The sequence below is a fragment of the Alosa sapidissima genome, chromosome 24 (assembly GCF_018492685.1).
Source record: "Alosa sapidissima isolate fAloSap1 chromosome 24, fAloSap1.pri, whole genome shotgun sequence".
Classification (NCBI taxonomy): Eukaryota; Metazoa; Chordata; class Actinopteri; order Clupeiformes; family Clupeidae; genus Alosa; species Alosa sapidissima.
Genome location: NC_055980.1, coordinates 26,997,586 through 27,024,690, shown reverse-complemented (window position 1 = coordinate 27,024,690; position 27,105 = coordinate 26,997,586). Strand labels below are relative to the sequence as shown.

The following is a 27,105-nucleotide window of genomic DNA, read 5'->3' as shown; positions in this document are numbered from 1 at the left end:
TTTGGGGTTTCCCAGAGGCGGACATATTTATGTTGCATGTGTTTGGGCCTTTGTATATATACAGTAGGCCCAAACAACATGAACATCATTGAACAACAACACTGGGACCAGAGCCCATCGAAATTCTCTTGTGGAACTCATTTTCCCATAGTGCACTGTGACATGTGAGTCTGCAGTGTCGGTCAGCTGACGTCTCACATGACAGACGTCCGCGGTGAAGCCATAAATCGTAAATTGAAAAACACCAGCGACAGCATATTTGATGTTCTGCCGTAGATACAGTGGTCACACAGGAAAACTTGACCAGCTAGTCGGCAAGTCACATGATTTTCATGACAGTCCTATCTGCACGCGACTGGGATCTGCTCGCAAAGGTTATAATGATGGGACCTTTTGTTTAACCCGAAAACTGGTTTGAAACTCAACGTTAAACTACACCACTGATACATTCGGTAAGTTGAGATGCTGATGGCATCCGTCTCGTTTAAGGTGATTAGTAGACCTCAATATCGTGGAAAAACATTTGCGTAGCCAACCATTGTCTCTGTGTCGGTAAAACGTCGCCACAAGACCGCTAATGAAAGACCTTAGCTTATTGTTTGTGCTTAATTATCTAGCTAACTGGTGTACAGCTTCTCACGTCGACTCTTCTCATGTCTGAATATCCTGTACAATGAAACCGATTTGTCTGCCATTAGTTTTATTAGGCTTTGATCATGTCAGTGTAGCGATGTAAAATATAATTTCTCTTTCCTCTGATCTATGCTGATAGGTGGCCGTGAGACGTTGTGGTGACACAGCGAGAGCGTCCCGTCAACATGAGCCCCGAAGGAAAGTCGCTGCTCAACATCATCGTCCTCGGCTTCGGGTTTATGTTCATGTTCACCGCCTTTCAAACATGCGGGAACATCGAGGTAACGTGACGTCAAACCGAACAATTAAAAAGTAAAATATAGGCGCTACTATAATGCAGGCGAGATTATAAGGAAACGAAAGCGGCAGATAACCTGCCCCAAACTGAAAAAGTGTGTCAGTTTTGTCAGGGAAGTAAGTTGGTCGTACAGCGCCTTTCTCCGACACCTGATAAACCTGTTCCATTCTGGATAAAGGCCTACCCTATGGTAGCTGTGTCATCCCTGAATGTTAGCCTAAGTGCTAGTGTGGGTCTGTACTGCCTCAGACATCAAATCAAGTGCGAGGCAACATCAACAGTTTAAGATGGGCAGAGCTCCAGCCTCCAGCCAAGCGAGTGTTGTGCACTGTTCAGTGAAATGCAATGAGGTGAAATAAGTTTAAATAAGTATGAAAGCTACATAAATAAGCTACATGAGTTTACAAATATAATTAGCATTCACATAAATAGTTCACCTAAACATGTTTATGTGTAAAATCAGGTAAAGTGGCCGATATGTTTTTGTCCTCTGTCCTGATACCGTGTGGTTTAATAAACGTGGTTCTGTGTGGTTTCATAAACGTGGTTCCTTCTTGTCTTCCCAGCAAACCGTTCTGAAGAGCTACAACAGCTCAGACTTCCATGGCAGCGGATACACCAGGTACCACATCAGGTTCTAACACCCTACCTCATGGTGCTACGGGTTCTAACACCCTACCTCATGGTGCTACGGGTTCTAACACCCTACCTCATGGTGCTACAGGTTCTACCACCCTATGGTGTTACAGGTTCTCTCAGTTCCAGCACTGAGAGGTCTCTCAGCTACTGGTTCTCTCGTACACGGAATGGATGCACACACACACCAACACACCAGCCAGCTTCATTATTAAGTTCCGTCACTCTTTAGAACCGTGTTAGCAGCTGAACACCAGCCAACTCTAGGGTGGTCCCTCATTACTCTGACACCGGTTCTATTGTACTAGGAGTCTAGAACGTTTCACTGTTCTTACTGGTGATTCCATGCTGACTGAGACGCAGGATTTGGCTCATTCTGGCATGCGGATCCCTGTGTACCAAATATGGATATGAGGACGTTTCCTGGTTAGTGTTTTTTTATTTTATTGGGACTAAAAATGTCTCGCACACACGGTCCCTAAACTGTCTGATGACCGTGGCTTAATCTAATAGTGACACTGCATTCCTGTCTCTGAGAGGGTAATTGAATGCAGTCACCCAGCTCAGCAGGTCAGCACAGCTCTCTGTGTGTGTGTGTGTGTGTGTGCGTGCGTGCTCAGCACAGCTCTCTGTGTGTGTGTGTGTGTGTGTGTGTGTGCGTGCGTGCTCAGCACAGCTCTCTGTGTGTGTGTGTGTGTGTGTGTGTGTGTGCGCGCGCGCGCTCAGCAGGTCAGCACAGCTCTCTGTGTGTGTGTGTGTGTTTGTTGGATGGTGATTGGTGTGTGTTTGCTGGATGGTGTGTGTGTGTTTGCTGGATGTTAAAGGGTGTGTGTGTGTTTGCTTCACCGTCTCTTCTAGCGGAGTGTGTAGGACATGACCGTGTGGATTTTACCACCCCTGTTGCGTAACTCAACTATCACACTCTCACACACCATCACACTCTCACATGATGTGACAAACATCACAGCCTGGCAGCCGCTCACCTCTGTGTCGTTCCGCCATCTTATGTGGCCGAGGTCAGAGTATGAGACCCACACTACTACTACACACAGCAGCTTTAGGACGCCATGTAAAGGCCGCATCACAATATGTGATTAGAATGTTCACAAACCGAGAGTTCCGCATTATGATGCGACAATTACCCTCAGAGATTTTCCCCATAGACTGTATAAAGAACACTGAAACTATAGATCGTTTCCGTAGAATTCTAGAAGGAACCAGGAAAATAATTCACTCCTCAACAGGTTTAAGTCACCGATGATAATCCCCATAGCTGTGACGGATCTCATTTCCCTGAGCATTACCATGGCCCTCAGCAGGAAAAGAAAAACAGGAAGTGTATAGCCACACTAAAGCACTTTTCCTCTGTTGCACACATGCTATTTGTTTATCTAGCACCGGCTTTGCAAATAGCATGTCCACAGACACGGTAGAGTATGTTGCATGATTCAATGAAAGTATGACGTATTGCGACATCAGAAACAAGTCAAATTTTGTAGTTTCTTATGTCTCATTCCATTGAACTAAAGATCCGCTACCCGATCTGGCAAACTAACATAGTGCGGTTATAGCCGATAGAGGGCCGCGAAGCAAATGCAGAAGTGCCTTTCACCCTGTTTCACGAGTTGATGAACCACTGAAACGATTGCTTTAGAGTTTCTAATTTGAATTAAAAGTCTTCAGAGTCGCTAATGAGCAGGATGAGCAGACTTCATGATGAAACGCTTAATGTTGGTGGATACGGCCGCCATTATAGGAAAGACCTGGAATGAATGAATGAATGAATAGGTGACTTACTAAAAGTTTGTTTGTTTGTTTAGTATGTCCATCATCTATGGCGTGTTCTCGGCCTCCAACCTCATCGCTCCCTCAGTGGTGGCCGTCATTGGTCCACAGCTGGCCATGTTCTTCAGTGGTCTCCTCTACAGGTGAGCTACACACACACACACACGTAAACGTAGCATAAGAGTCAAGATATTAGCATTCAATGTCTCTCTCTCTCTCTCTCTCTCTCTCTCTCTCTCTCTCTCTCTCTCTCTCTCTCTCTCTCTCTCTCTCCTGTAGTGGCTACATTGCCATGTTTATCCATCCGCTGACCTGGAGTTTCTACACGGCGTCAGTTGTGGTCGGCATCGCCGCAGCAGGTAACCGTTTGGTCCAAGTAAATGGAAATGTTTAAAAAGATGAAAACACTTAACTGTAAATGTAAATCAGGTTTATAGGCCAAGTGCACTTGCGTATACAAGGAATTTGGTGTCATTGGTGCATTTATCCCATCCGTGAATTAGTGAACCACGCAGTGAACACACAGGGAGGTGAAGCACACACTAACCCAGAGCAGTGAGCTGCCTGCTACAGCAGTGCTCGGGGAGCAGGGAGGGGTTAGGTGCCTTGCTCAAGGGCATCCACAGCCGTGGATGTGGGCATGGGAGAGCAGTGCTCAACCACTTCCCCTGTAGAGTTTGAAATGCACACGATCACATGTCTCCACTACTTTAGTAGAAGTCAACTTCCAAACATATTACAGAAGTATACAGTAGGTCATATACTCTCTCTCTCTTCTCTTCTCTTCTCTTCTCTTCTCTTCTCTTCTCTTCAGTGTTGTGGACTGCCCAGGGGAACCTGTTGACCATTAACTCCTCAGACAGCACCATCGGCCGGAACAGCGGCATTTTCTGGGCCCTGCTGCAGTTTAGGTAAGCATTCATCTGTCTGTCTGCCTGTCTTTCTGTCTGCCTATAGGGGAGCCTATAGCTAACTCTGTCTGTCTGTTTGCCTGCCTGTCTGTCTGCCTATAGGGAGCCGGGAGCTATAGGCTACCTGGTGTAACCCACTAGCAGTTAATTATGCTAAGCTAGGCTAACAGTGTAATCCAGTAGCAGTTAATTATGCTAAGCTAGGTTACCTGGAGTAACCCACTAGCAGTTAATTATGCTAAGCTAGGCTAACAGTGTAACCCAGTAGCAATTAATTATGCTAAGCTAGGCTAACAGTGTAAACCAGTAGCAGTTAATTATACTAAGCTAGGCTACCTAGAGTAACCCACTGGCAGATAGATTGATAGATAGATAGATAGATAGATAGATAGATAGATAGATAGATAGATACTTTATTGATCCTCAAGGGGAAATTTTAGAAGTTAATTATGTTAAGATAATTATGCTAAGCTAGGCTACCTGGAGTAACCCACTAGCAGTTAATTGTGCTAAGCTAGGCTACCTGGAGTAACTCACTAGCAGTTAATTATGCTAAGCTAGGCTAACAGTGTAACCCAGTAGCAGTTAATTATGCTAAGCTAGGCTACCTGGAGTAACCCACAAGCAGTTAATTATACTAATATAGGCTACCTGGAGTAACCCACTAGCAGTTAATTATGCTAAGCTAGGCTAACGGTGTCAGACTGGGTTCTTGCATGCACAGAGAAGAGAAGGGGCCGATCGTCTTATCCAACTCAGATAAGCTGATTTCCCAAAACATTGGAGTGTTCCTCCAAATACAAAGTGTCTGCTACACCAGAAACACACACACACACCAGAAACACAAGCAATGTTGAAATCATGAAGACTCCACCATTTCTTTCAATGGGAACTTTTGAAATTGAGGAACTGGCTGTCAGACGAGAGAGAGAGGGGGGGGGGGTGGATATGGAAGGAGGAGAGAGAGAGAGAGAGAGAGAGAGGTGACCTGACCTGTACCCTGTGAGGTGAACTGCTGATGTGGTGAATATGGGGAGACAGAGAAGGAGAGAGATGATTAAGGGAGGGCAGGTCACCACCCTCCCTCTCCCTGTGCTCTGTGAGGTGAACTGCTCACATGGTCCAGCATGTGAACCACTGCAGTCTGTGAACCCTGTTCTGCAGTGGACCAGCTGTGGCTGGTTAACAGGCCATTTACACCCTTATCGTAACTAACTACACCCTTATTGTAATAACTACACCCTTATCGTAACTAACCACACCCTTATCGTAATAACTACACCCTTATCGTAATAACTACACCCTTATTGTAATAACTACTACTACACCCTTATCGTAATAACTACACCCCATAATAACTACACCCTTATCGTAATTAAAGATACACCCTTATTGTAATAGCTACACCCTTATCGTAATAGCTACACCCTTATCGTAATAACTACACCCTTATCTTAACTAAACATGAACAATAACTACACCCTTATCGTAACTAAACATGAATAATAACTACACCCTCATCGTAACTAAAGATAAATAATCTCATCGTAACTAAAGATGAGTAATACATTAACTACACCCTTATCGTAACTAAAGATGGGTTGAACTTGAATGGGATTGAATGGCAGCAACACCATAACAAACCACATGTCCTTTCTTCTCTGTGTTCTAGCATGTTCTTTGGGAACCTGTATGTCTACATCGCCTGGCACGGGAAAACACACATATCAGGTGAGATGGCCACCTCTACGTCCTGAGAGTTCCTACTCTCCTGACGCACACATGCACACACACACACACTGAGAGTTCCTACTCTCCTGACGCACACATGCACACACACACACACACTCATACAGACACATACATACAGCGACTAACAGAAATCAGTATATACACATACACTCACTAAAAGATTCACACAGACATACCCATGGGGACTGTGTCACACACACACACAAAGTCTTTTGACTCTGAGGGAGAGTCCAGTTCTTTATTGACCACTGGGGACAGATTAACTTCTAGGAATTGAATAGAAGTACAGCTGATCTTAGCAGATTATTGCTTTTTCTCTGTCTGTGTGTGTGTGGAGACTGATGACTGTAAGAGATTATGTTCTGGGAATGATGCATGTGTGTGTATGTGATGAATGGTCATGTGGTGTGTGTGTGTGTGTGTGTGTGTGTATTGGGGGGGGGGGGGGGGGGGTCATCAGTTTATCAATCATGTCTGTCACAGTCATCAGCCTGGTTGTGCTCATTGAATTGTGTGTTTAATGGATGATGTTTCTTCTGTGTGTGTGTGTGTGTGTCCAGATAAGGACCGCCAGACGCTGTTCATCTCCTTGACGGTCATCAGTCTGGTGGGGAGCTTCCTGTTTTTCCTGATCCAGCGGGTCGAACCAGACCCCGCCCCTTCTGAGGCCTCCGAGTCTCTGTTGCCCGCGGAAACCACACTCACAGACAGCAGCCCTGCAGTGCTTGCGTGAGTCCAGCAGGGGGAGACACACGCACACACACAGACACGCGCACACACACACACACACACACACACACACACACACACACAAACCATAGATCCTCTGAAAGGAAGAGTTGCTGCCACGCTGGCTTGAGTTACAGCAGTCATTAGATAAACTCAATAATTAATTAAACGGAGTGCCATGTCATCTGCACAGGACGGAGATGTTTAGGAGGAGAGATGGTGTCCTGCAGCTTTGCACAGGACAGAGATGTTTAGGAGGCGAGATGGTGTCCTGCGTGCATGGTGTCCTGCGTTGGTCACAACCAGGCTTGGAATTTCACCATTCTGGGGGCAAGGCCACTTGGCCTTCAGTTGGGCATATTTGGTGGGGGGCACAAAGGCCACATGTCAGGGCACCAAGGCCAAAGTTAACTATACAGTAGTAGGCTATAACAATGATCAAAGTTTAGCATATTCACTGCAGTAGACCTGCATCACTGTATGAAACATTACAAAAACATGAAATGAAAACATGACATATTACATAGAACTGTAAATCATCTGACTATCTAGGCTATATATAACATTTATTTTATATTTGGCCTATTATGAAATCATGTATTGAACAATTTAATCACAGCTCAGCTTTAAGAAACTCAAATAGCCTAGATGCATGCTTAGCATTTTGTGATCATTAAGGCTACTTTCACAAATTCTTAGTCAGCTGTACTGATTTACCAATATCTAGGCGATATTTGTAACATTTATTTTGTATTTGGCCCGTTATGAAATCATGTGGAACAATTTAAACACATTGTAAAACTTAAAGCCCAAATTTGGAGACATCCATGTATGTCGAACTTTACTGCAAATTCAAAACTGGATTACTGGAACGGCTAACTGTACAGTGGACTGCTTTACACCTTTGTGTTCGGTAAGGTCTCCTGTTTATTCTGATATATGGTTTGTCATGTGTTAAAAGAAGGGTTCGTAAAGTATTCCACCGAGATGAATGGGTAGGGAGATCATGGGACGCAAAACCTTCAGTAGAATGTATGATTAAATTGAATTATATTATTTACTTTTCTCGCGAACCGTTCAACACCGCAATTATCGGCTAACATCGTTTAAAAGCTGAGAAAAAGCTCTTTCATGTGATATTTGTGATGTCTGTGTGATGAATAGGCTACTTCGCGAGTAGTTCAACTGAGAATGGGTGAATTTGGACGCAATTTCTTTCTTGCGCTGTCACTTTCTCCACTGCGTAAAAGACTAAATAAATTTGCGCTGTGAATGCTAAGATTATTTTGACAGGCCACAGGCTAAATAAAATTACTATTAGTAGGACGCAAAGCAGAATATTGAAAGAAGGGGGCACCAAGGCCACCGTGGCCTGTAAACCTCTGATTTTCAAAGGGGCCTCACGTCCAACGCAAGGGGCTACGACGGCCATGGCCGTCGTGGCCGCCGTGAAATTCCTACCCTGGTCACAACATTTACACATTTTATTACAGTTAGAACATTTAAAGTAAAAGAGGATTTAAAACATTTACACATTTTATTACAGGTAGAATATTTACACATTTTATCAGTTAGAACATTTACATTTGCATTCTGAACTGCAGCTCTGCCTGTCTTAATTTTGTTGTTGTTGTTGTTGTTTACAGAGCACCTCCTGGTTTAGGCTTCCAGGCCCTGGACGCCTTCAGTAAGTCCAGCGCTGTTATTTAAGTCCTCTCTCTCGTTTCAACTTTGGTTGTCGTACACTGCCATTGGTCACTGTTGTGTTTGTGTGTGTTTCACAGAGAAGGCTTTGAAGCTGTTTGTCACCAAAGAAATGCTGTTGCTCAGTATATCCATAGCCTACACGGGTAAGAAGTAGCATTTTATACATGTGACGTATGTGATGAGGTGAAGACAGAGAGTGTGTGTTCCCACTTACCCATTAAAAGCTTGCCTTCGTCCACCTATAGAGTGACTGTTTTAATGTCCCTGTGTGTGTGTGTGTTCATGTGTGTGACCTTTGACCTTTCTGGCCCCGGTGCCCTACAGGGCTGGAGTTGACCTTCTACAGTGGCGTATATGGCACCAGCATTGGGGCCATGACTGTGTTTGGAGACAACGCCAAGAGCCTGATCGGCCTCTCTGGCATCTGCATCGGCATCGGGGAGATCCTGGGTATGTGTGTGTGTGTGTGTGTGTGTGTTCTCTGTGATGTCATTGTGAAGTGCTTGCTTGTCCTCTTTGATAATGACCCCTAGTCCAGCCTGGTTTAAGCACAGATCAAACTCTCTACACTGTCAACAGTCCAGGGTCCTGTCGGTGAAATCTGCCTACATTCTGGCTTCTGATGTTCTACTCGTGTGATATTAACTGCAAAGTGCCATGGTAGTGTGATCAAGCAATGACGTCCTCAAGTGAGACTGGGAGACTCTCTGTTGCTAATCTTAGTAGAAAGTGCTGCTCTGTTTAGTGAAGGGTGTTGAAAGTGCTGATGTATTTTGTAAAGGGTGTGAGTGAGTTGGGTGTTGCCAGTGTCTCCTGATGGTGAGTGACTGGGTGTACTTGCGCTGTCTGTCCAGGAGGGGGCATATTTGGGATGCTGAATAAGTATATCCAGGTGGGACGGAACCCTGTGGTGCTGCTGGGGCTGGTCACACACTTTGTGGGGTTCTTCCTGATCTTCCTCAACATCGCCAGCGACGCTCCCATCGCACCTGAGGAGGGGACACACCTGCAGGCCTTCATCAAGCCCAGGTGAGCCAGAGAGAGAGTATATATAAATATATGATGAGGGAAATTTGGTCTCTGCATTTAACCCAATCGGTGAATTAGTGAAACACAAACAGCACGCAGTGAGGTGAAGCACACACTAATCCCGGCGCAGTGAGCTGCCTGTTGCTACAGTGGCGCTCGGGGAGCAGTGAGGGGTTAGGTGCCGAGAGAGAGAGAATGTTTATCCGTGTGTGTAGGATGTGTAATATATATGTGTGTGGAGGGGTATTGTGTGTGTATGTTTATCCATGACTGTGTGTGTGTATAGTAGGGGTGGGCGATGTATATCGTGACACTCGAAATCACGCATTGAACCCCCATACATTCACTAAATAAGTATATATACTTTTTTGATCCCGTGAGGGAAATTTGGTCTCTGCATTTAACCCAATCGGTGAATTAGTGAAACACAAACGGCACACAGTGAACACACAGTGAGGTGAAGCACAAACTAATCCCGGCGCAGTGAGCTGCCTGCTACAATGGCGGCGCTCGGGGAGCAGTGAGGGGTTAGGTGCCTTGCTCAAGGGCACTTCAGCCGCAGCCCACTGGTCGGGGCTCGAACCGACAACCCTCCGGTTACAAGTCCAGAGTGCTAACCAGTGGGCCACGGCTGCCCCCAAAATCCAGGAGGTGTATGCGAGAGAAGCTCCTGGCTGCAGCAGATCAAGTCACGTGATTGCTAGTGATCCACGTTGTCACACGCACACCTAATGTTTATTTTGTGCGGCTACTTAGTTCAAGTGGCATTGATGAGTTAGTCACATTATTTTTCTACACGGTATTATATGTAAACATTAGGCCTTTGGTCAGTTGTAAACAAATAAATCTTCTGTTACCCTTTTTGAAATGTTACCCTTTTGTAAATGGACTGAAGTTCGCTCTAAATATCAACTTTTTATCATCTTTTATCAACTTTTATTATGCTAACCGTTAGCATCTCTATGGGATTTCTCCTATACATTAGCCATAAGCTAATGCATTAGTTTCTATTCTGTAAGGTCTGCTTAGTTTTACAGTGAAACCTAAGTAAAGTTTTGAAAGGAACTTCAGCTTCAGTGGGTATTGTGTTTGTGTGAGTAGGATGTGTAATGTATGTGTGTGTGTGTGTGTGTGTTGTCCTGGCAGTGTAGAGGTGGCTCTGTTGTGTAGTTTCCTGCTGGGTTTTGGAGACAGCTGCTTCAACACGCAGCTGCTAAGCATTGTGGGATACATGTTCCGCGAGGACAGTGCCCCAGCCTTCGCCGTCTTCAAATTCATCCAGGTAGGTCACCATGGCCACTGCACTGACCAATCAGAGCACAGCTCAGAGCAATTGCCTGTCATTGCACATTCAAATTAGTGTGCCAACCTATCAGATCAGAAAGCATTGAGAACAGACCAATCAAAGTACAGATAGCTCTGTGATGGATATTTCTCGAACCAATCAGAGTGCAGACAGAGTAGAACACGATCCTGTGATGGGACAGTCCTGTTAGAGAATCATCTGTTAATCTTGTTGGTCTAATGATGTCTTTTTCTCTCTCTCTCTCTGTGTGTTTGTGTGTGTGTGTGTGTAGTCCATCATGGCGGCAGTGGCGTTCCTGTACAGTAACTACCTGCTGCTGCACTGGCAGCTGTTGGTGCTGGTGGTGATGGGTTTTCTGGGCACGCTCAGTTTCTTCGTGGCCGAGTGGCTCGCCGTCCAACGCAAGCGTGACTCTGACTACGACAGCATCTAACCCGCCCAACCTGCCCTGGTGCACGGCCTGCCTGGTGCCCAACACACACACACGCGCACACACACACGCATACACTGTGTGTGTGTGTGTGTGTGTGTGTGTGTGTGTGTGTGTACTTGCCTGCCCAGGGGTGGGTGGCAGGGGCACATGAGGGGCGTTCTGTTCCGCTGTGGAAGGCCAGCTGACCGCTCCTCAGCACAGGGTGGCACAGTCCAGTCTCTGGGGCTCTGCTGACTGGGGGGGAGCTGGCATGAGAGACAAATGAGAGCCAAGCAGCCATATTTTCCTTCCTTCATTTGTTTTGTTTTGTTTTGTTTTGTTTTGTTTTGTTTTGTGTAATGTTTGATTTGTTTGTTTTGTTTTGTGTAATGTGTGATTTGTTTGCTATCCAGAGAACCTGGACAATCAAGGAAGAATCCACTGATGGTGCCTGTTCCACTCCGGTGGATAAGACTTTTGTGATTTCACACACACACACACACACACTACTTACTACGCTGTCACAAAGGGAGATTCGGTTCGATTTAGTTTACTTTATAAGACTCAGGAGAGTGCACTTCTGGACATCAGTTGAAGTGTGTGTGTGTGTGTGTGTGTGTGTGTGTTTCGGGAGAGAAAAAACACTCCCCCCTGAAGCTGGAGGTGTGTTGACAGAACTGTTGCACAATGAAGAGCCTGGATGAGCACAGGAGTGAAGTTGTTTTTATTTATTTCATTATGTTGATCACCAGGGACAAGTCTGCCAAAGAGTTCGCTGTGACTGAAAGCTTTCCCCCGTCCCTCTGCATTGCTTTGTGCCTCGTGTGTGTGCACGCCTGTGTTCGTCACTCTGACTAACGCCTCTCCTGAAAGGATGAGATGTCGGACAGGAATGCCTGTGTGTTAGCATAATGGCTGTGTGTGTGTGTGTGTGTTCGCATAATGGCTGTGTGTATGTGTGTGTGTGTTCGCATAATGGCTGTGTGTGTGTGTGTTAGCATAATGGCTGTGTGTGTGTGTGTGTGTGTGTGTGTGTGTGTGTGTGTGTGTGTTAGCATAATGGCTGTGTGTGTGTGTGTGTGTGTGTGTGTTAGCATAATGGCTGTGTGTGTGTTAGCATAATGGCCGTGTGTGCGTTTGTTAGCATAATGGCCGTGTGTGCGTTTGTTAGCATAATGGCCGTGTTTGTGAGTAACAAACGAATCTCTGAGTTCTCTGGACATGAGAGGACTAGATTGAGGAGACCAGGAGTGAAAAGAAGAGAAGGACTACAGAACAGGAGAACAGGACTACACTTCCTGCATATGTAGGCTTACTCTAGAACTGGCCAGGCCTACACTTCCCATGAGCCTTTGCTGTGCTATGAGATTAGCATTTTGAACACTGGCCCTATTCAGACCGCAAGCGTGGCAGCCTGTCAGCTGCGTTACATGTATGTTTTTATTTCCGCTCCCATGTTAACATGTTAGAGCTTGCACACTACCTGCGTGACACGCACGTCTCAGGTGTGGCTTGAGCCGTGCTGAAAACGTGTGCATGCTACAAATAGGACTGGCGCCTATTTTTCACGCAAGCATATTGGAAGCGTTTCCATTCAACGGTGAAGAGATATTTTAATAATCAGACTGGCTGCAGCAGTGCCACATCAGGGACGTTTCTCACATGAAATGCGACGCAGCAGCCACGAACCAGACTGGCAATGCACACTCTCTGGTCTCTGCATTTATCCCAATCCGTGAATTAGTGAAACACACACAGCACACAGTGTACACACAGTAAGGTGAAGCACACACTAATCCTGGCGCAGTGAGCTGCCTGCATCAACAGCGCCGCTCGTGGAGCAGTGAGGGGTTAGGTGCCTTGCTCAAGGGCACTGCAGCCGTTCCTACTGGTCGGGGTTCGAACCGGCAACCCTCCGGTAACAGGTCCGAAGTGCTAACCAGTAGGCCACGGCTGCCCCCAGAATAAGCCCTCAGCGCTGATGGCTAGTGGGCCATGCTAACGGAGCGCTGATGGCTAGTAGGCCATGTTAACGCAGCACTGATGGCTAGTGAGCCATGCTAACGCAGCGCTGATGGCTAGTGAGCCATGCTAACGCAGCGCTGATGGCTAGTGGGCCATTCTAACACAGCACTGGCGTACAGCTGCATGGTGTAAGCTGCTGCTCCCTGAGACACACAGCACTACTTAATACCCAGCCCAACGCTCAACACACACACACTTCCAACACTCTGCACATACGCTGCCAACACTCCATGCACAGGCTTCAAACACTCAAAACACACGCTTCCAACACACACACTTGCAGCACGCTTCCAAGGTCAAAATGGCGATACGAACTCAAAACGCTAATTATGCTGTCGCAAGACATTATATGCAGGCAGACCACGGACATCATTTAAAAACCCCATATGGAGGAAGGAGGCATATTGGATCCATACACTTGACACACTTGAGTCTCGAGGTCTAAGTGGAGGATTAAGTTGATCTGGTTTCCTGTAGACCTGGAGTATTTAAAGTGAGTGGACTCAGGTTCCTTCCCTCGGATCATCCACGCTGGTTCTGATATGCTACAAGTCATAGAGGGGATTGAAGAACAAAAGCTCATGATGCTTTGAAATGTGTAATGATCTGTTTATTATTGCACTGGAACTCTTATTGTCTTGTGTTTCTTATAATGATTGTATTTTATACCACATATTTGTCTTTTACGGGCCGACGCCCCCCTCTGGCTGATGATTGGAGTGAGAGTGGGCCCAGGGATGCCACAGGCTAATTGTAGGTGCCGCCCCTTTCCCACACCTGAGGGTGTTCACATTTTAACTGGACAGGGCCTCTCTCCCCATGGACTCTGATGGAGATGTAACCTACATTGAAACGTTAGTCATTTTGCTGCACCGTTCAGAAATAAAAAGCATAAAATATAAAAAGCATCGTTAACTTTTGTGTGCCCTGGGGATCCTCCTTTTACTGCAAAATAATAATAAAAAGTTTTAATTTTCATTTCAAGTATCTGTGTTGGTTTTGAATGTGTCAACTGGAAACCCTCTGGGAACAGATTGAAAGGGTCAGAGCATTGGCTACTGGGTAGTGGGGCTAATAAGTTAGAACACACAGTGTTGGGGTATTGGGGCTAATATGCTAGAACACAACAGGGCTGTAGTCAAGACCACCCTTTTTCCGAGTCCAAGACCAGGACTCTGGGATGGATTACTGCACGGGCCTACCGAGGGGGCCAGGGGCCCAAGCCTTTGCATGGAATCATTAGAACACACAGTGTTGGGGTAGTGGGGCTAATATGCTACGCAGTGTTGGGCTATTGGGGCTAATATGTTAGAACACAGTGATGGGCTATTGGGTAGTGGGGCTAATATGCTAGAACACAGTGTTGGGGTATTGGGTAGTGGGGCTAATATGTTAGAACACACAGTGTTGCGGTATTGGGGCTAATATAGAACACAGTGTTGGGGTAGTTGGGTTAATTTGGGCAGCCGTGGCCCACTGGTTAGCACTCTGGACTTGTAACCGGAGGGTTGCCGGTTCGAGCCCCGACCAGTGGGCCGCGGCTGAAGTGCGCTTGAGCAAGGCACCTAACCCCTCACTGCTCACGGCAGCTCACTGCGCCGGGATTAGTGTGTGCTTCACCTCACTGTGTGTACACTGTGTGCTGTTTGTGTTTCACTAATTCACCGATTGGGTTAAATGCAGAGACCAAATTTCCCTCACGGGATCAAAAAAGTATATATACTATACTATACTATACTAATATGTTAGAACACAAAGTGGGGCTAATATGTTAGAACACAGTGTTTGGGTAGTAGAGCTAATATGCTAGAACACACAGTGTTGGGGTATTGGGGCTAATATAGAACACAGTGTTGGGGTAGTGGGGCTAATATGTTAGAACACAGTGTTGGGGTATTGGGGCTAATATAGAACACAGTGTTGCGGTATCGGGGCTAATATGCTAGAACACACAGTGTTCGGGTATTGGGGCTAATATAGAACACACAGTGTTGGGGTATTGGGTAATGGGGCTAATACCATCACTTATCTTCTACACAGGTCACATTCTCACCTAGACAAGGGGAAAAGTGCTGTGAGAATCATGTTCTTTGATTTCTCAAGTGCTTTTAACACCATCCAACCCCTCAGACTGGGAGACAAGCTCTTGCAGATGGGTGTAGACGCTCACCTGGTAACCTGGATTACAAATTACCTGACCGAGCGACCACAGTTCGTCAGACTAAAGAACTGTCTCTCTAACACTGTGATCAGCAGCACCGGAGTGCCACAGGGAGCTGTGCTCTCTCCAGTCCTGTTCACCCTGTACACATCTGACTTCTGCTACAACACCGAGTCATGCCACATGCAGAAGTTTTCTGACGATACTGCAATTTTGGGGTGTATCAGGAACGGGCAGGAGAAGGAGTACAGGAGCCTGGTGGAGGACTTTGTGCAATGGTGCAAACTCAATCACCTTCAACTCAACACTTCAAAGACCAAGGAGATGGTGGTGGATTTCCGCAGGTCTAAGCCCACTCTGCTACCAGTCCCCATTAATGGGGTCAATGTGGAGGTGGTAAGCACCTACAAGTATCTGGGTCTCCACCTGGACAATAAACTGGACTGGTCAGCCAAAACTGCGCTCTACAAGAAAGGGCAGGCTGTACTTCCTGAGGAGGCTGCGGTCCTTTAGGGACCGTTCGTTATTTATAACGGGGTCACCGGAGGAAAATAGGGGAGGGTCATGTCTTTTTATTCTTTGTTGAGGGAGGGTCACCTAACTTTTTTTGTCTAGGAGGGGCGGTCACCCATCTTTTGTATTAATGAAAACAGCAAAAAATCAAAGTGGCTTGTTTGATTGTTGATTTCTGTCGCCATATAACGTTCTCTTTCGTTCCATAGCTCTGTCAACATTGAACAATGAAAATAAGGGAGATTTCCCGGGTTTCTCACGCAAAATACGGAAAATGTCAACATTCGTCCCCATTAACGTTGGAAGGGTTGGAGCCACAAAGTAGCCTACTTTATTCACGCCTAACAGCCTATCCATTTGGTCAACTTTATCCAGCCCTAAAAAAGCTAAATGTAACTTTGGTTTACTTGTAGTTTACCGTGTAGCCTAGCCTAACTTTAAACGGTGTGCATGCTTATAAAGCATACTTGTGCTGCATTCATCCACACATCCAGCTCCTAACGTTTTGACAAGCATTTCTACCAATTGACCTTGTTCCTGCCCATCTCTAGCTTTGCTGTCTCCATCCTTTCTGTTTTTGTTGTTTGCAAAAAAAATATATAGTAGGCCCTATTTATTGGTAACCAGCAACAAGTGCAATTTGTTAATCGCTGTCATTCTCTCTCCTGCCAACAAAAATGTGTTACGTTCCAAGTAGCAGTGCGTAATTCTGCTTCATAAAGTTGAACAAATACATTGGTCATATAAATAGCAAGTTTATGGTCTACAGTGTAGAGTTGGTAAGTTATGGTAGACCAACTTGGAGTGAATATACACAAATCTGGCGAAACACGGAAGTAAAGCAGCGCCGCCATTACTGCGTTGCCTTGCTGCTAAGGAAGTAGCGAAGTAATGTGTTGGTCCTGTAGGCGGCTGTAGCAGACGTTAGCTGTAGATGCGAAATCTTCTTTTTCTTAATTTTTATTTAGTACGTATGCTGCTCAGTGATGCCGGGACAAGCGTGTTGTGTGGTCGGCTGTTTTAACAACAGTAGGAATATACAGACTTAGAATTAAACCGTTTGTGAAATTCACAAACCTTTGTTGCACATTGATTGAGTGTGTTTACAGGCTTAGAGATTATACAGAGTTCCTTGTCGTGTGGAGGACCAAGATGTGCGTTAAAAGTGGATGAAATACATACGATTAATAAAATAATCCTGTATACCTGTAAGAACATGTATTTTACTGCTACAAGTGGTCGTGGCTAATAGTTATTTGCAACTTCTGAAGCTTGTGAACATATTAGCAACACAGCTACTAATGACAGCGTTCGGTTTATTGTTGTCATTAATTAATACACGTCTTAATACATTATGTTGTCAATAAATTACCTTCATCGGTAAGTTTTGGCCACTGCCTGACATCATCTACCCAATGTTCCCTTTCACCTGACATTTTTTCATGAGCAGGATCTCCTATTTGATATTCTCTGACAGGATGCTTTCATTGAAAAGCCATTAGAAGGCACCGGTAAGTGACACCATCACACTCCGCAGGCACGCAGTTATGGCGGCAGGCAACATGGCGGCGCCCATAAAGTTTGCGGCGGATTGGTGTATACAGGGGGATTTCTTTGGCTCTTAGCCTGGCAGGTGCGCACGTAGACATAGCCTACGGCCGAACACTGCAAGCGCCAATGAATCGTGCTCTCACGACAACCACGTCGTTAACTTAAATAGGCCTGTAGGTTAACATCACTCTGAGTTCGCATTCAAGCAAGCAAAACGATGATTTAAATACATCTGTTTCTCTGGAATGGCAAGGGGTAACAACAGGACAACACATTGACAGGCCAGAATGCAGGACTAATGTTATGAGAGTATTACAGTAATATGGGATATTCTACGGGAAAATATTAAAACGGCAACACAGCGGGGAAAAGTTAAAATGATAGGCCTAAACCCGGAAAAAGTTGGCATGTTAGTTATTTTTTTCGGTCCCTGTGATTTGTGAAATTGTGCAAACGGCCTTTTCAAGTCATTTGAGAAGGAAAGAGTGTAGCAAGCTCCCAAATTGACGCTCGTCTAAGAAATTGAGTTTTGGATAATGTTCAGCTTCGGCAGCTTTACAATGACTGAGGAAGCCTAGAGACGAGTCCATAGCAACAAGTTCATGTCTTGAATTTGTTATTACCCAGTGTGCTTTGTTGAATGGTCTCAATGTTTTATTGTTTTATTTCATGTGAATACTTACTAGAGGAGTAACTTATTTCAAGTAGGCTAATGCAGTTGCAGGAAGTGTGCACTTAGTTTCCATGCTTATTGTGTTTCCAAAACAATGTTAGTGAGTAAATCTACTGAAATGGCCACCATCTTGGTGAAGTGTGATGTGTAAGATCAGAAAGCAGAGGGTGAGTTTAGAATGACAGCTAAAGTCGATGTGTTTTCATTGCGCTTTATAGCGTGGGTGGGAGGTATCGACAATTGGCTGGGGAGGGTCATGTCTCTTTTGAAAAGGCTGCTGGAGGATTGTTGATAACTGTCTTGCAGGCAGGGGAGCGTCATGCAACTTTTGATTGAAGCACTCAAAATTCCTCCGGTGACCCTGTTTATAAATAATGAACGGTCCCTTATTGTGTGCAAGCTCCTCAAGATGTTCTACCGGTCCGTTGTTGCCAGCGTATTCTTCTATGCAGTGTTATGCTGGGGAGGAAGCACAAAGAAGGATGCTGGGCGAATTGACTGGCTGGTAAGGAAAGCTGGCTCTGTAGTGGTAGCTGAACTGGAGTGCATCACTTCAATATCTGACAAAACAGTCCCTCCAGGAATTCGCGATGTTGCGATCGCAACGCGAACGCAAATTCAGCAAATCCTCGTGAATTCTGGGCGACCTCACAATTTTGTCTAAACACTGCAACTTTTTCGCAAATTTGACCAATCATCATGGTTTCCCCGTGAAATTTCACCTACCACAACAGTCCCTCGCGCAGAATATTGAGTCAGATGCCACACTCACTTCTGCAGACACCAGAGACTGCCCTATAACTTGTTCACTCCTCTGCAGTTTTGATGACAATAAATAGAAGGCTAACGATAATGATCTGCTTTACTTGCATCTCTCAACCTTGTGTTGATAACCTGCCTAGGCTATGAAAGTAAGTTAATTAAGGCCTACTTGGTTTACTGACACTTGAGTAGGCTACAATATGCAACCCATTGGCAAGCGTTTACACCTGGAGATGTCCTTTTAGCTCGTGTCATGTTTGCTAGCTTGTGGGCTCAGTTTGTGTAGTGCTACCAAAATCATAGAAATTAATAACAAAGACATTTACCTCTTCTATGATCCAAGAATGATTTCATACAAGTTATTTTTTAACATTTATTTTAACTAATGACATAGAAAACATCCCGAATTCCATCCACATATCGTAATGCACTATGCAAAAAGTTATTTCCAATCGTAGCACAGTGAGATGCAAGCGTTCCAATCCACTTAGAAATGTCATTACGCTACTCTCACATCCTTAAAGTGGCAGGCAGTCAATTAGACTTACACACCACCAATGTAATAACATTAAAGAAAAGTGTAGTCTAATAGTTTAAATCAATATGAAATTACTAGATACTTAGTTGGCTATTAGTAATTATGCAAGTCACAGAATATGAATTATTAAAAAGATATGAACTTAATATGAATTACAACATATATGAATGTATTGAAATATATGACATGATGCCATCTGTTTAGGGGGCTGTCTTTTTTGGACAGTTCTACGAAAGGTTATACTATTTTGTGAATTACCCCAGTCAAAGTATTTACACAAATAAAGTAACCTAGGCCTACTTTGATTTTCTGTAACCCTTACTATTTACCTTTACTTATCCTTTTTAATAAGCATCAAGATGATCCGTGTAATTTTGGTCTTTAACCTTAATTAAAAAATAATTTAAAAAAAATCTTCTCTGCATAGTCTGTCTGCCTCTTCACCCCCTCCATGTTTGGATACTGTCTGTCCACTAGCCACTTTTTACCACTGTCTTTCTGCCTCACTGTTTGCGTGCTATATTAGCACATATGCATAACCCCTCTCTCCATGCCACAGCCGAACTGTGGCCACACTTATACTTTTTCTTAAAATAGTTATATATATAGATATATAGACTTTATTCTTGCACTGTTGGACTTACTCATTTGCACCATCACCATGACCACTATCACCATTGCACTATCACCATGACACTCAATCACACAGAGCACCTTACCTTACCTTACTATGCACAGAGAATCACAGGCTCAGTCCCTGCCTCAGTCATCAGCAAGCGCCTCTTGATTGATTAATCACCACTATGTGGATACTGCTTTTAGAATTGATTTAGATTAAGTGTTAGTATAATTTGTATTTTAGTATATTTAGTATCTTCTACTGTCCTTATTACTTAGTTGTGTTTTTATATTATATACTTTTAATTACTTTTTCTGCTGTTAGTGAATGTGTGTGTGTTGTCTGTATGCTACTGAGACCTTGAATTTCCCCTGGGGATCAATAAAGTATCTATCTATCTATCTATCTATCTATCTATCTAGAACACACAGTGTTGGGGTATTGGGTAGTGGGGCTAATATGTTAGAACACACAGTGTTGGGGTATTGGGTAGTGGGGCTAATATGCTAGAACACAGTGTTGGGTTAGTGGGGCTAATATGTTAGAACAGAATATGGTCGTGTTTTTTGAGTAATAAACAAATCTCTTGGTCTCCTCTGGATGAACATCGCTACTGAGGAGGAAGCTGTAAGGCCTTCACTGTTCGCATATGTGGACTGATTCTAGAACTGGCGAGGCCTACACCTCCCATGAGCCTTTGCTCTGCTATGGGAGATTAGCATTTTATTAGCATTTTGAACACTCTGGCTCAGTTCTGATGGTTGGTCAGCCCACATGTGTGGAGTGTTGAGTGGACACTGCTGCTGTTGTCTCCCATAGCAACAGATTCCTGAGCCGGCCCCTTCAGCTGACGCCAGCCTCCTGCTCGAGTGTGTGAGGGTGCGTTCGTCTTCGCCAGCCTCCTGCTCGAGTGTGTGAGGGTGCGTTCGTCTTTGCCAGCCTCCTGCTCGAGTGTGTGAGGGTGCGTTCGTCTTCGCCAGCCTCCTGCTCGAGTGTGTGAGGGTGCGTTCGTCTTCGCCAGCCTCTTGCTCGAGTGTGTGAGGGTGCGTTCGTCTTCGCCACTTCTCTGTGATAACAATGCTTTTTGGCAATACATCTTATGTGAGGAGCAGCAGCGCTGAATTTGCCAAATCTTCTCTGCCATTGCCTAACAGCTTATTCTGCTGTTGCTATTGACACTTGTTCTGAGCAGCACCTGTGATTGGCAGTGCCTGTGAGCATGGGCAGTGTTGCCAGATTGGGTTGAGTGATTTCCGCCCAATCACGCTCAAAAACCTGCCCTCATCAGCAAAAATCCGCCCCAACAACGATTTTGTCATAGAGATCCATTCAACTCAAAATTTTATTTGCCCGTCTAAAGCTTATTTTCCCCCGCCCGACAAAGTCAAAAGAAGCCCAATTGGGCGGGCACCCGCCCAATCTGGCAACACTGAGCATAGGCCTTACTACTGTAAGTACAGCTGCAGTCAGTAAGTATCTGCTGCTCCGAGAACTCTATCCTCCAAAATGACACTGCTCGCCCTCTCAGGGCGGGGTTATCAGAGCCACACACACACACACACACCTCCAGAATGTGGCCCCTCAGGGCGGGGTTATCAGAGCCTACCTCCAGAATGTGGGAGTGGAGAGGATGGAGTGACCTGCCAGCAGTCCTGACCTCAACCCCATTGGGGGCCCATCAGGACTGCCTATGTAGGGGCCCAGTATCTTATGCTACTCCCCTGCACACACGCACACGCCCCTGCTCAAACACACACACACACACACACAAACCGCTTTCAGATATAACCTCCGGAGTATATGCGGAGGTTTGTCAAACGGAGGTCCTACCCTTCGGATGATTCAGATATGATGCTAACCTGCGGACCTTATACTGACCTTATACGGACCTATGTGTGAACGACATACACGCACATTACAGAATCTCAGAATCCGCAGAATATATGCGGCCGCTGTCACAGCTGCTGTTTGTTTACAAAGTGTATGCATTATGTAGGCTAAAGAAGAAAAATCTAATGTGCGTAGGCTAATACTTGAAGTAGTCACGTAAGTGCGCATATTTGTAACTGACCTACAGTATTTGTATGTGTGCTTCGAATAAACACATTATCTGTTTCCAACGTTATGTAGCAGAATTACTTGGCTATGGAACCCCAAATCTGGTTTGCGTTGGAGAGAGAGAGCATGCACAAACTTTATGGTAGGCTACCAGCCAATTCAGTAGGCTAACTCAAGACTTCAAGGCCATCATATACAACGTTTTTAAGCAACAAACAAAATACTAACATAACAGTGAAGTGGTTCGTTTTTTCATGGTTTATTTTTCCAAAAGCATCCTCTCCCCATGTGTCTATTGCATTTACGCAAGGAGCTTGGAACAAAGTTGGGTTTTCTTCGTTTTCATTTTCTCTAGGCATATTTATGCTCAACAAATATCAGCTCAGCAGCGAGGTCATGAGAAGGCTATCAATGAACAGAAAACCGATCGTGTTGGCAAGCAATTTATTAAATACTCCTGTTATTGTCGTCAACGTGTCGTGGTCTTTATTGACATATATCCTTTAGTTTATATATATTTTATGTGGTATCTTTATTCTGTGTAATATCATTGTTTTGTGAAACTGAAGTCTGTAGTATGTTCAGTGTGGGAAAGGAAGACTGGTTTAAGTGAAAGAGCAGGCCTGGCAGAAAATGGCATAGACAAGGTTTGGTGCCAGGAAATGTAAGCAAAACCTAAAGAATGGCACAACCTAAAGAATGTAGGAATAACAGGATGAGAGGGCAAAGGTGAAGTACCATATATTACTTGGTCAGTTATCTGTAAACATAGAGTGACTTGTCTGGGATGACTTGAAGGGGTATAAAGGCTGGACAACAGCCAGAGGATGTTATCTTACTTAGCTCACTTTGCTCACTGCTCACTTATCTTACTTTGCTTTCACTTACTTACTTGCTTCACTAATGCTCCGGAGTGCATTAAAGCCATCATCTGCAGTATACATCCACGGTGTGCGGACTTCTTTTGATGTTGTATTATTTAATGTGGATTTGACACCACAAATGACGTCACTGTAGGCTACTGCCTTTTCAGCACCTTCTGCTTATGATGATTCGGTCTTTTGAATTCCTTTGGCCTTGCGATGCGGTTGTACATCAACGTGTCTCTTGCCGTTCCCTTCATGTGTTCTATCACAATGCTGTCTGCCCTCATGGACAGTAGCTCCGTGATGTCTGCATCTTTCCAGGTCGGAGATTTTCTGGACAGCACTATGGCACTCCATCATAACACTAGCATTTAAGTCAGATCTAGCCACATGGACGCACGAAAGAAACGTCACCAACACGCCCTCTCACTAGGTGTGAATTTTAACCGCATGTTCTACGCCTCGTTCAGACACAGCACATTTACATAATGTCCGGAGGAAATACTAGGGGGGGAGTAGTAGAACAACTGGCTAAATTCGGACGTCCATATGACCGGTTATGTCGTTCAGATATACGGCCCCACCGTTTAACATCGGCAGAACCTCACACCACACACACACACACACACACACACACACACACACATGCCCCTACACACACACCACACACACACACACGCCCCTACACACACACACACACCAAACCACACACACACACACGCCCCTGCTCACACACACACACGCCCCTGCACACATACACACACACACACACACACACGCCCCTGCACACACACACACACACACACACGCCCCTGCACACACACACACACACATACCACACACACACACACACACACACACACGCCCCTGCTCACACACACGCCCCTGCACACATACACACACGCCCCTGCACACCTACACACACACGCCCCTACACACACACACACGCACACATGCCCCTACACACACACACACGCCCCTGCACACACACACACCTACACACACACACACACACACACCCCTACACACACACACACACATACACCACACACACACACGCCCCTGCATACACACAAACCCACACACACCCCTACACACACACACACACCCCTACACACACACGCCCCTGCTCAACCCCATTGAACACTTGTGGGGTGAGCTTGGGCGTGCTGGTCTTGCCGGAGTGACCAACACAACCACGTACACACACACACACACACACGCCCGAGTGACCAACACAACCACGTACACACACACACACACACGCCCGAGTGACCAACACAACCACGTACACACACACACGCCCGAGTGACCAACACAACCACGTACACACACACACACACACGCCCGAGTGACCAACACAACCACGTAGGCTGACTTGCCCGAGTGACCAACACAACCATGTAGGCTGACTTGCGACAATTGCTGGTTGAGGAACGGGATGCCAGGGCAGTGTGTGACAGTGTGTGACCAGGCTGTGTGACCAGCATGAGGAGGAGGTGCCAGGCTGTGTGACCAGGCTGGTGACCAGCATGAGGAGGAGGTGCCAGGCTGGTGACCAGCATGAGGAGGAGGTGCCAGGCTGTGTGACCAGCATGAGGAGGAGGTGCCAGGCTGTGTGACCAGGCTGGTGACCAGCATGAGGAGGAGGTGCCAGGCTGTGTGACCAGCATGAGGAGGAGGTGCCAGGCTGTGTGACCAGGCTGGTGACCAGCATGAGGAGGAGGTGCCAGGCTGGTGACCAGCATGAGGAGGAGGTGCCAGGCTGTGTGACCAGGCTGGTGACCAGCATGAGGAGGAGGTGCCAGGCTGGTGACCAGCATGAGGAGGAGGTGCCAGGCTGGTGACCAGCATGAGGAGGAGGTGCTGCAGGCTGCTGTGGCTGTGTATGGTTCTTCCACACGCTACTGAGGCTTCTGTTTGTTAAATTAATACATTGTTAAATTGCCAATATATCTTTTTTCTTCAAACTTCAATCATCCAATCCGTCAATGGCAGAATAACCTGTTAGACAATGGCATAGAAGATTGGCAAATTTTTCATGGGCGCAACCCACATACTCAGCGCTGTTGCTCATCCCACAAATGCATGTTCCTCATAAATGGGGCCCCATTTGAAAGGGAACTAAACAGGCTTTCCAACGGCATAAGATGTATTGCCAAAAGCATTGTTATCACAGAGAAATAATGTACCAAACATACATTTCCTTACTTTTTGTGCTAAGTTTATTTGCTGTTTTATAAAATGCATCATTGTTAAATGAATGTATTTTTTTTTTTATCCTTCTTGGACTACTTGCGAAATTGAATCTGTGCCATTGAGGTTGAAATCCTATTCATATTTTGCATGTGTGAGCTGAACATTAACCAAGCCAATAATAACCAGTCTCTGAAAAATAATAAAATTAAAAGTAGTATTAGATGCACAAACAGTTGTGATAATGCATGTCAATGCATAGACTGAACAACTATAGTGTTAGCGTCAGTTGAACATGGCATGGCAGCGGTGTGTATGAGACCCTAAGTTCAACCCTGAACTTTTAGAACTGAGTCTGACCGTCTGAGCACAAGCAAACTGTCTGACAGCTCCTGCTGCTGTTACCAAGCAACGCCCGACGCCTTGCGACACAATACAGGAGGCAGGTCTTCGAGGGATGGAACGGTGAGGTGCCCAATCAGACGGCAGCACAGAAGTTGTGTCCATTGTTACGACCAATATGCGCACATGGTGGGCGTGAGAGGCGAACTAGAATGTTGAACAATCTTGAAACAATTTCTCTAAGCAAAAGCCGCCGGAGAGACACGCCAATGTATACGCCTAGTGATTGAACAGCTTAGAATAGGCGGGGGATCGTCTTACCGTCTCCTCTGTCATGGGGTCAAAATACCTTCTCATGAATTGCCTCTCACTAGATGGACTGGCAACAAAAAGTGAAATTTAATGTGATGCCCATGTTGCGTTTTATAGAATATTATGTCTGAACCAAACTTTATATGGCAAGTGTTAGGCTTCACTTTGTTGATTACTTCTTAGCGAAAAGCAACAGGGAATCAGTGCACCATGTCAGCGGATATTAGTTTATTTGATCTGGTCAATCTATCTATCGGGACTCCGGAGCCAGGAGCGGTCCAGTTTAACGCTCTCCACGCGCTTCTGCATGCCCTCATCAAGCACCTAAACATCCAGGATGTCAAGACCGAGTGGATCATCGAGCAGGACCCGAGCCAAGACTTGCCGCCGCCCGAAGCCCAGGAGGTGCCCCGGGAGAAGCCTAGCCCGTACCATCACATGGAGGGCAAGCTGCGGCACATCGAGAAGCAGATATCGGCCCTGGAGAAGTTGCCGAGCGGCACGGATCTCCTGAACCGCAGCGCCTCCGGGGCCGCTACCCCGGTCAGCGACATGTGGCAGTTTATGCAGCTCCGGAGGAAAGTCCAGGCGAACGAGGACGGCGTGTCCAAGGTGAGTAGGTCTACGAGCGCAATACCTTCACTGTGTCTAGTCTGTTTGCGCCGTTTTACTGGCGATTCATTCTCAAAATGACAGTTATGCGAGATGCTCGGACCCGGGGGATTAGCCTAGTCGAGCGGTCTCGGCTTTCTTGGAGGTCAGTCCAGTTCGCTGTCACTCAAGGCAAAAGGCTCGCTGTCAACACAGGGACAATGTCCTGTCAGCGCTGACAGCGGTTCGGCCAAGATAGTCTATCGGTACCTCAACACACACACACACACACACACACACACACACACACACGTAGAGCTCTCTCTCCGTGGGGGGTGTATCTCTCCTTAACACACGCAGTGAGAGATGAGCGCATGGTGCTGCATGGCCTCAGGTAGAAGCTTGATGACAGATGGGAGGACAAAGCGGGACAGATAGGGTGCTGTGTGTGTGTGTGTGTGTGAGAGAGAGAGGGTGTGTGTGTGTATGTGCGTGCGTGTGTGTGTGTGTGTGTGTGTGTGAGAGAGAGAGGGTGTATGTGCGTGTGTGTGTGTGTGTGTCTGTGTGTGTGTGTGTGTGTGTGCTGTGTGTGTGTGTGAGAGAGTGTGTGTGTGTGTGTGTGTGAGAGAGAGTGTGTGTGTGTGTGCTGTGTGTGTGTGTGTGTGTGTGTGCTTTGTGTGTGTGTGTGTGTGTGTGTTTG

At 45.8% G+C, this 27,105-nt stretch overlaps 3 protein-coding genes across 4 annotated transcripts in view; all 3 read left to right on the top strand.

The window, feature by feature from the left end:
* The window catches only part of LOC121700216, a 1,725,899-nt gene that overhangs the window by 597,907 nt on the left and 1,100,887 nt on the right, over positions 1-27,105 (top strand).
* Positions 163-12,678, top strand: LOC121700241 (UNC93-like protein MFSD11). The gene is made up of 14 exons (XM_042083104.1): positions 163-452; positions 773-914; positions 1,498-1,553; positions 3,388-3,495; positions 3,632-3,711; positions 4,167-4,263; positions 5,936-5,994; positions 6,576-6,744; positions 8,391-8,431; positions 8,529-8,594; positions 8,776-8,901; positions 9,306-9,480; positions 10,627-10,762; positions 11,058-12,678. Exons 2-14 carry the CDS (start codon positions 819-821, stop codon positions 11,217-11,219), a joined length of 1,371 nt encoding a protein of 456 aa, XP_041939038.1. The 5' UTR covers positions 163-452; positions 773-818; the 3' UTR covers positions 11,220-12,678.
* The window catches only part of LOC121700264 (uncharacterized protein C16orf96 homolog), a 13,866-nt gene continuing 12,500 nt past the window's right edge, over positions 25,740-27,105 (top strand). For both annotated transcript variants that reach the window (XM_042083135.1, XM_042083134.1), the window contains exon 1: positions 25,740-26,426. In XM_042083135.1, the coding sequence (XP_041939069.1) occupies positions 26,025-26,426 (402 nt within the window). In that variant the 5' untranslated portion in view covers positions 25,740-26,024. The remainder of the gene's footprint in view (positions 26,427-27,105) is intronic.